Source organism: Cephus cinctus, unplaced genomic scaffold, assembly GCF_000341935.2.
Source record: "Cephus cinctus unplaced genomic scaffold, Ccin1 Ccin1_scaffold0468, whole genome shotgun sequence".
Classification (NCBI taxonomy): Eukaryota; Metazoa; Arthropoda; class Insecta; order Hymenoptera; family Cephidae; genus Cephus; species Cephus cinctus.
In genome coordinates, this window is record NW_014333144.1 from 95,354 (window position 1) to 105,683 (window position 10,330).

General features: G+C 36.3%; 1 protein-coding gene across 8 annotated transcripts; it reads right to left on the reverse strand.

The window, feature by feature from the left end:
• Nucleotides 1–406: 406 nt before the first annotated feature.
• Nucleotides 407–9,068, reverse strand: LOC107268100 (protein PTHB1). 8 transcript variants are annotated; one of them, XR_001537739.2, is made up of 15 exons: nucleotides 7,317–7,721; nucleotides 6,764–6,852; nucleotides 6,130–6,394; nucleotides 5,778–6,037; nucleotides 5,578–5,708; nucleotides 4,856–5,033; nucleotides 4,531–4,770; nucleotides 4,206–4,445; nucleotides 3,729–4,018; nucleotides 3,445–3,609; nucleotides 3,112–3,249; nucleotides 2,746–2,941; nucleotides 1,626–1,910; nucleotides 1,215–1,314; nucleotides 407–1,134 (listed from the first exon to the last, which is right to left on the reverse strand). XR_001537739.2 is itself a non-coding variant. In XM_015740505.2 (13 exons), coding segments are annotated over exons 1-13 (2,469 nt in total). In that variant the 5' UTR covers nucleotides 8,928–9,068; the 3' UTR covers nucleotides 407–1,908. The 8 variants fall into 8 exon arrangements, 2 of the variants coding, with proteins under 2 accessions (XP_015595991.1, XP_015595990.1); XR_001537741.2 differs by having other exon boundaries at nucleotides 407–852; nucleotides 924–967; nucleotides 1,215–1,910; XR_001537737.2 differs by having other exon boundaries at nucleotides 407–1,314.
• Nucleotides 9,069–10,330: the final 1,262 nt, after the last annotated feature.

Genomic DNA, 10,330 nt, shown 5'->3' on the forward strand with positions numbered 1-10,330 from the left:
CCCCACTTTCAATATTACTAGACATATTTTGTCAGTACTTTATTCTTCTCGACCTTAGTTCATCGTCTTCAAATGGGTGTAAAAGTGACAAGTGTTGCATATATTCCTTGTTGCTGAATTTCAATGATCGACGAATGTTCTCGGATCCATTTTAGCTGCGTCTTCTTATGTAATAGAAGATATTTGTTTCTTCTATCCATGGTCAAAATAGATATAATCCAGTCTTGCCGTCTACTTCATAAACTTTTTCAGAACTTGAAAACTGACTATTCTCTTGTTAAACTCAGTATTGAACCTCCAAGTTTTGCCATAGGTTCTCATAGACTCAAACTGGAGTTACAGCTGCCAGTAAACCAAAACATGAACCAAATGAGTGTTTTAAAGGGGCAAAATAGTTTGACTCAAATGACAACTACACCCAAATACTTTATTTCCTTTCTAACAGTAATCATTATTAAAGTTTAATAATAACTGCGTCGCATAATAGCTATCTGAATACTATCTATAATATGCTAATACTAGTTAATAAAAATATACTAGTCAATAAAAATGTCCCGAATAGTTGCACTCCATTATTAACTACTATTGCACTTCGATAGTAACTATTCTGAATGATAATCTCCCCAACAGTTGCTACTGTTTTCTATTAGTTTGCACTATTGACAATGAATAGTTACTATTTTATCTTAATAGTAACTATTGCGAATGGAATAGTTTTTAACCATAAGGGTTGACTCACTCACATAAGTTGACTTCCTCCCTGAGAGGTTTCCCCTATCATGTTCTATTCTTTTAATGAGCGCTGGACTTAGCGCATGCTCACTGACAATGCTGCCGCAAATCAACACGAATCTGCGAAACAGTGGGGATAGCGGGGAGGTTCAACTTACATGAAGATTCTCGATAACGAGCGATCAACTTACGCGAGACTGCACTGTGTTTCCAATGATAACCTCCCCATTATTTTCTAATAATAAATATTTTTGACAATTAGTAATTACTATTGAATCTTAATGGTAATTATTGCGAGTCAAAAGATTCTTTCCGTAAGTGAGGTGGTATGCCCAAGAGTATTCGAATTCTACATCAAATGACATATTAGGTGCATAATCTTGCGCCTAGTAGTTCCCGCCTCTGTGATGGAATATTACAATAGAACGATCATGAATCTTTGACAAGAACTAATTATATGATAATACAATGAATACTCAAACCGTATGTAATCGCCCTTTGCTTCCTTTCCGGTCCCATTAAAATTTATCTGTTTTCCTTTCGTTGCTGGCATGCTGTAGCCCTGTGGCTATGGTCCGATTCCTGGAATAAGCCCTTATCACTTTCGTTCCATAATTAGTCGGTTAACTAATCAATTACGGTAGTTTCACTAGCTGCAATTGCTTGGCATGTCACATGGAATTAAGTTTATGCCAAGCATGAAATTTCTCATTGGTTACAAAGGGAGAAGAGGTATACATACACGCAGAAACAAAAGGGAACATGACAACATTAAAATATATAATAGTTATAAATCTTCAAGTTCTCTCGTACAGTTCTCGAAAGGAAAGAGTATTTAACACTGCCTATGTTCCGCTTTCTTCAAGTCACATTTTTGAAATTAAGTTTCGCACCTGTTAATCACAACTGCCGAACAGAGGTAAATGTTCCAGAAAATGGTATATAAAAAAAAACTAAATAAGTGACCGCATAATAAGATCCCTGAAATCAGCGCAACATTTGTGTTCGTTATTGCAGGGATGATAAATAAAACATGGTATAGTGGATTGCGGAACATGCTTCGGAAAATGCTCGCCACTCCGCTTACTCAGGTCCAATACAGTGTGTCAATTCCATAAGAGCTATTGCTTGCAGAACGCTATAACACGTCCCAGTGTTATCGCCCACGAAAGCATCTTCTGTGAACAATAAGCCAGATATTTTTATATTTGGTTCATTTCATTGTATTATAATTGCTATTTATATGCTTAAAAGTTCATCGTAGAACGTAAAAATGTTGTTAATATTAAAGTTATTCAGATCTAATTTTAATACATAAATATGTGTAAATATTGATATTTGATGTCATACAAGTGCATACTCATGCTTCAATATTCTTCAATTCCCAAGGAAATAATCTATTTGTTTATAACCGTTAGATCATGACCTTCTTTAGTAACCACCAATATTTTTGGAATGTGTAAAGATTTCGGAACTTTTCTTTATCATATGAGTAAAATGTCAACAAGAATCGTAAATAACAGAATTTTTACTTAAATTCTTCCCCAAAACAAAGTTCAGAGCACATTTTGCAAAGTTAACAATCATTTTGACATCATTTTCGCAATAATTAACTCAAAACTGAAAAAGTAATCCGATCCGAAAGTTTTCGGATTTTTCAAATTCACATCGAAATTTTCTAGTCAGATTATTTGTTCAGTTTAGAGTTATTTATTGTGAAAATTATATCAAAATCATTGAAACTCTTGCAAAATGTTCGCTTTGGAAAAGAATCTTTATCACAAACCTGTTATTTACAATTTTCGTTTACATTTTACTCGTATGGTAATGAGAGATTCGAAGACCCCTTAATAATTTTTCTTCGTCTGTGTTAAAAAGCCTCTTTTCATTAAACTTTTATTCCGTGTTTTGTAATTCTTTATATTCAACTCGCGTCAAACTTACATAACTTTTATTATGTTATGTTATTAATTTAATAAAACTATAATTTTAATTTAATTCCGAAAAACTTACAGGATTCAATGTCAATCACATTTGAGTCCTTATTTAATTTTTCTACTGCATGTACGATACGTCTCTTGAGTTTTGAAAGATCCTTGACAGTTTCAAACCTAAACCATGAGATTGCTCGGTTAGAATCGATATCCGACTTTCTGGATATAGTTTTTAACAAAGTCGTCAATCCCAGATCGGCCAATTCCTCCCAACCCTACATGGTAATAAAAATGAAAAAATAAGTGACATATATAGATAATGAAAAAATTGATATTATATCAGCTACATAATTTTGCATTGTTCGAGAAATATCCTCTCAAACAAATTTAAAATGCTTAAGAACTTGTCGGCTACACGTATATCACTATTAGAATCTTTGCGTACCACGTCATTGCGCAACTGCGTCTCAAATCCAATTGCCGAACGTAGTAGAATATACTTATCGTCACTTGCGTTAAACCGTACAAGTAAGAATAGCAATCTAATAGCGCACTGCAGGTCATACGTCGTTTGATCTCGTTCCTGGAATTAGGCATAAAAATATTTTCTACATCTGAACCTTTGAATCTTATTAGTTTCGATAAACTCAATACACTTCAGGCTACTTTAAAATATCTTTTGCTTCTTTTGATTAGCACGTTGGTTACTTATGAAAATTTCTTATTCATTGACGTATTATGTACTTTATAGACCTTCCCTTCAGAAGTAGATAATTACCGCATTAGCTGCAATAAGTTCATCGAGGAGACTAAAGATGGAACTATAAGTAAAATCAAGAAGGGTAGTCAGCGTCTCTAGATGAAGTAAATTCCTCTCTCTGAAGTTCCAAAGCATCCGCCTCTCAATATTTCTCATCTGGGTCGTCAATAACACTATCTCGTCCTGTGCATCAAGAAAAACGTCTATAACTAATTAGTTGTAATACATCACTTGTAAATCGTCTTGATCTGTTTGCGAGATCTTAAATAAATTGTCAATCAAGACATCAATATTCAACCCACTGTAATTCTTTTGACCCTCTGCCTGCTGGAAAAGTGGGCATCGATCTGCGAGTACACCAATTGAAAGTGGTCCTGGCTGATTGAAGCTTTGAAAGTTTGCGAGGATGAGAACGTGCATAATCTCAATAGCAACTGCTCAATTACCAATGTACTAGCGAGAGCAACGCTCGATAATATTCGGTAACGATTTGAGGTAGCACCATAAAGTATTGTCACGACAGAACCGCTCAGTATATGCTGCAGCCCAAGAGCACTGTTATTTTGCCTAAGGGAATATTCACCAACGAATTCTGTAAAGTGTAAGTGGTGAGACTATAAAATTCTCAAAGAAATGAAAGTGGCGAATAAAATAATGACTAAAGTGACTTTGATTGCAGTATCAATCAACCTCCAGTCAGTATACAAAATACACTGTTAACTAACGAATATTTATTTCACGGTTAAGAAATTTTGGTTTTCTCACGTCACACGTCTTACCAGGAAAGAGCTGACCGAAATTTACTAAAACTTCAGAGGATTTTACAATTGTGCTGAAAGAGCCTGTATTCTCAGGAATGGTGGGATTTAAGAACAGCCTAAGAGGTAGCTGAATCGTTTTTCGTACAATACGCTGACTCCCAAATCGTGTTCCGTAGGTGGCTGTAATTTGGGCTTCCGATGACATCGATGATATCCTCCCATTGGTATAAATCATTGTCTGCAGGACTTGTCGATCACCTATTACGATAATTCTATGATAATGAAGCGTACTCAAACGACATATCCTTCCATGTAATCATGGAACAATCACTTGGATACTTACATAGATTTGGAATGGCATACTTATCCTGGTTAAAAGTTAACGGCTGTGAAACATTAAGATAAATTTGTACATCTTGAAGTGGTGAATATGAAGAAAGCTCCAATGTGACTTTACACGCGACACATCCTTTGATCTGATCGGACATTTCGTTGGCTTCATAGTTACAGATATCCGGATGCGGAGAGGCACGTACCGTAATACTCAGCTCGCTTTCTGTTCTCGCATTATCTAGAAAATTACCTAGAGCGAAAAACAAGAAATACTTAATTCCTTCTCGAGAGTGCTTTTATAAACTATAGTTATACTGATTTCAAATTCGACCTACCGAAACTTGCCGATCTTCTAAGACGTTTACGTAACAGTGCAAGTTCTCTCTCTCCTTCCGCATGGTCAAATTTACGACGATGAAGTGGCGGTGCCACGAACAATGACGGCTGTGTTCCCAAGTAGAAGGCTTCTAAACGACCATCATCGGAAAGCATCACAATCGCGCCCTGTAGATGCTATGGAAAAACGTGTAAAGCATAATTATTTGTCGTGTATCAAATTAATACTCAACCTAATACAGTTTTGCAGTAAATCACGAGAAATATCTTTTCATGAAATCTATTCTATGTTTGGGTTTCTTTTATCGAGTAATATCACAAAACCGTTTTTATTTATGGATCATAATATCCGCATTCCATTAGCAGGATAAACTTCAAAGACCGTATAGTGAGACATGCTTTTATATGTTTCCGCATATGTCGAATGTTCGCGATATATGCTTTTCATATACCAGTTTAATTACGATGGACATTTTTCTTCATAGATTCACCCATCCAGTGTAAAATAAAGCACGATTGCTACGGCAGTGGCATCAATGTTGGTGGCAGCAGTGGAGATAGCGCACGACGCGGAACAGGAACACCGATAGCCAGAAGGTCTCGATTTCTTTGTCAAAGGTCATCGGCTTAATTTTGTAGGAACATCATTTAGTAGCACCGATGAGCCAAGAATATTCGTAGATCTAAATATTCTATATCGCTGGTGCTAAAGACGACTTACCTGAAAATTTGCTTTGACCAAAGCAACAGGAACGAAAGGTAATCTGGCTGACCATTTGAGACTGCTGTCTTCATATATCATGAGAACGCCCGTATTTGTCGCTATTAAGACCATTAGCTTTCCATCTGGTTCTAAAATTCGAATTCCGATATTTATGACGGATATAACATTTATTCTCTGTATTTTCTTCTGTTTCATACCAATTACATAAGGATGGAAACAAATCGCCTCATATTCCAGTCTTTTGGCGTATTTAACTGCACAGTTGTCACGAAGGCAATAGACGTTTTTCTCTCCTAGAATAACAATTCCAACCTCGAAACTGCTCAGTGTAACAACGTCCATATCCAAGACACCTTCGCCCAAATTGTAGGACCAATCCGCCTCGATATTCTTAGTCATTTTTTTAATAGCATTTTGGTGATCTTCGCTCCTACTAGAGTCCGCAATATTTTGATACCTACAGAGAAGCAATAATTGGTGGTACGGGTAACTCACATCAGGGAGAAATAACGATTTAGCAAGTTCTCTCATATGAAAACGATATGTTACTTGTAGCATTCAAGAATCCAGTCGGAGCTCATCGTGACGAAAACATCGTTTCGTGAAATGTAGATAAGTGAACTTGGTAGTAAACGTTTGTTAAGGGTTTGAATGAAGGTAAAGTTTTCCTGCTCATAAAACAGTAAGGTTCCATCAACGCATTGCACGCAAAGAAAGTCGCGTGAACGGACACCCCCAAAAGGACCCACCGTCAGCGATATTGGGAAACGTGTTAAAACATGTTCATATGCCACATTTAACATGCATCGATCGCCTGTAAGAAATATTCCCAGGTTTTATAATTTAGTCAACGAAATATTCTTATTATCTTACTGGCTCAAAGGATCTCGAAATCTCCGTGACAGTATTTTGTATTGAAGTCAGTTGCAATTCATGGGATTGGTGATTTAAAGTGCTTCAACTTGCACAAGAATTAATTAATAAAGTCTACGACTTCATTAAGTACTCAGTGTACATATAAAAACAGATGATAGCTACTACCATTCTTAAGAATCATTAGCATGGTCAAACCATGGGATTAGTTTTAAATTCAGTAAATTCTTCTAAAGAAGTCCTTTAATTCCGAAGAATTTCGCGTTCAAAGTAGATTATAGTACTAGTATTTCATAAAGACTTGACAAACCGTGCTCAGTAGATCCCTGAATCTGGGTGGCACTGTATACGATTAATTTAGTGGATGTAAGAACACCCAGACGCATGTCCTGAGAACCCCTGAAAGTGAAAAGGAAACTATCAATTCTCCGTAGCTTTGAATTTAACTAAGATAGTACCACGATGAAGCGTTCTTTAAAGAAAATGCTAATAGGTACGCCGCGCCGTCTAGACTCCGCCTTACTGCGAAAGCGAAATTTCGTGGAAACGTACGACTTTGCCGTAATGAATTCTCTTGAACCTTGAAGTGTCCTCCATTCACCTATTGAAATTACTTCGTTCGTTGAGTAACTCGACAATAGGAATACCGACGGGGTACGAAAGTAAAAGATATGCCTATATAATTACTGGCGCCAAGCGTAATTAAGGACGTCATAAATCGGCACATCATTTCTATCCGCTTACCTACCGCTTCAGGTATTGGCCGTTCGTAAAGGAACGGTCTTTTATTTTCATTTATGGAACCTTCTTTCTTTGTTTCTTGAAAGAGGCCGAAAACTGGAATAGCTCTCTTTTATACTTACGATGCAAATTTACCCGCCTTTAGGTCCACTATACAGTCGGCCAATTTTGTTTCAAGAAGTAGGTCCGTGGATTTGTAGCCCGAGGATTCTTTAGTCTCTTCCGACCATTGGGACGATGGTGAGTATAGCCTCAGATATCCACTATGACTACCGACGATAATAATGTCCTTTGTATCGACTCCAAACAACGGTGCAATGAGCAGACTCCGTTTATCGTACTTTTCGTTAACTTCACATTCGGTTCTCCACCACTGTTTGCTTTTGAATAGAGACATTCTATCCTTTCTTCTACTTGAACATTTTTAATAAACGCAATATATCTCTTATATATTTATTTGTACTTATTTCCCGAACACTCTGTACTCCGTTAGTGGCCACAGACGCGCACGCATACGATCCGTTGCCATGGGATTCTTTACTAACAACATTGCTTTCGACCAGGTAGTTCAACTTGAAACGAATCCTATCATCCATTCGGAATAACCATCGATTATATGGGGGTATTCATGAACATATCAATGAAAATGAAATCATAACTTCTGTCTCATCAAGATTTATCAAAAATATTTTCGAGTAAAGGTTTCTCAAGTTCATAATAACACCTTTACTGTATTCATTTTTATGGACAACTTTTTATTTATATTGCACCAGACTTTCACTAGGCTCACTAACTAGTCCATCCTTTAAGCAGCGTCCGCGTGGTGCAGCACTATAGGCAGCGGCATAGGATTCTTTCTATAGACTTGCATCACTTGCAAAGAACTATGACCCAAAGAGAGCTGCTTCGATGATTTAATAAATTTCATCGATTTGTAAAGAAGCTCTGAATACTATTAACTCATTTCGAAATTCATTCTTTGCATTTTGCTTCCTCATAGAGGAAGCTATGTTTTCATGAACATTTTTTTTCTCGAGATTTTCATATTAGAATACTTAACATGGTCTAAAACGTCAAGAAAAGTAGTTTAGAAAAAATGTCCGTATGTATGTACAATGTGTGTGCGTGTGTGTGTGTGTGTGTGTATGTGTGTATGTGTGTGTGCAGTGCTTCGAAAATTCAATTTCCTCTTACTCAATAACCGTTAGAACGATCGGACTAAAATTTGGCACGCAAGTAAAGTAGATATGTTGCGATTTTCAATGAAATATATGCAGCCATTCAGATTTTATGTCATTTAAAATTTTTTGAAAAAAGGGCGTGGTAGCTCTGACTTTCTTAAAGGTTCGACGATTTAACTAAATAGTTCTTCATAACTGAAGATACGTTCAATGTTGTTTGGTATTGAATTTCGACAAGATCGCTACGAAAACTGGAATAGCTCTCTTTTATACTTACGATGCAAATTTACCCGCCTTTAGGTCCACTATACAGTCGGCCAATTTTGTTTCAAGAAGTAGGTCCGTGGATTTGTAGCCCGAGGATTCTTTAGTCTCTTCCGACCATTGGGACGATGGTGAGTATAGCCTCAGATATCCACTATGACTACCGACGATAATAATGTCCTTTGTATCGACTCCAAACAACGGTGCAATGAGCAGACTCCGTTTATCGTACTTTTCGTTAACTTCACATTCGGTTCTCCACCACTGTTTGCTTTTGAATAGAGACATTCTATCCTTTCTTCTACTTGAACATTTTTAATAAACGCAATATATCTCTTATATATTTATTTGTACTTATTTCCCGAACACTCTGTACTCCGTTAGTGGCCACAGACGCGCACGCATACGATCCGTTGCCATGGGATTCTTTACTAACAACATTGCTTTCGACCAGGTAGTTCAACTTGAAACGAATCCTATCATCCATTCGGAATAACCATCGATTATATGGGGGTATTCATGAACATATCAATGAAAATGAAATCATAACTTCTGTCTCATCAAGATTTATCAAAAATATTTTCGAGTAAAGGTTTCTCAAGTTCATAATAACACCTTTACTGTATTCATTTTTATGGACAACTTTTTATTTATATTGCACCAGACTTTCACTAGGCTCACTAACTAGTCCATCCTTTAAGCAGCGTCCGCGTGGTGCAGCACTATAGGCAGCGGCATAGGATTCTTTCTATAGACTTGCATCACTTGCAAAGAACTATGACCCAAAGAGAGCTGCTTCGATGATTTAATAAATTTCATCGATTTGTAAAGAAGCTCTGAATACTATTAACTCATTTCGAAATTCATTCTTTGCATTTTGCTTCCTCATAGAGGAAGCTATGTTTTCATGAACATTTTTTTTCTCGAGATTTTCATATTAGAATACTTAACATGGTCTAAAACGTCAAGAAAAGTAGTTTAGAAAAAATGTCCGTATGTATGTACAATGTGTGTGCGTGTGTGTGTGTGTGTGTGTATGTGTGTATGTGTGTGTGCAGTGCTTCGAAAATTCAATTTCCTCTTACTCAATAACCGTTAGAACGATCGGACTAAAATTTGGCACGCAAGTAAAGTAGATATGTTGCGATTTTCAATGAAATATATGCAGCCATTCAGATTTTATGTCATTTAAAATTTTTTGAAAAAAGGGCGTGGTAGCTCTGACTTTCTTAAAGGTTCGACGATTTAACTAAATAGTTCTTCATAACTGAAGATACGTTCAATGTTGTTTGGTATTGAATTTCGACAAGATCGCTATAGCGGTTCAGATTTTACGTGGTTTTGAAATATTCAAAAAATTATCGTTATTGTTTTTTTTACCTCATTTTTAATTTTTTATTCCTGTAAGTACCAAAGTTCAATTGTACATAACTCGCGAAAATAAATCAAGAGAAATTCCTCATAGTGGAGGCTTTGTGAACGAAGGAAAAGAATCAAGAAGCAAAGTGTAAGATTCTACTTTGCATCATTGTGATAGAAAAAACCAAGTAAAATAATGAAGAAGCAATTTGCAAGGTTCTACTTTGCACCCTTGTTTATTTGGTAAAAATACTGTACGAGCACTACTATTAACCAATCATATAATGAGGCGATAAACAAAGCATAACAATGAACGACCAGCAATTCACTTC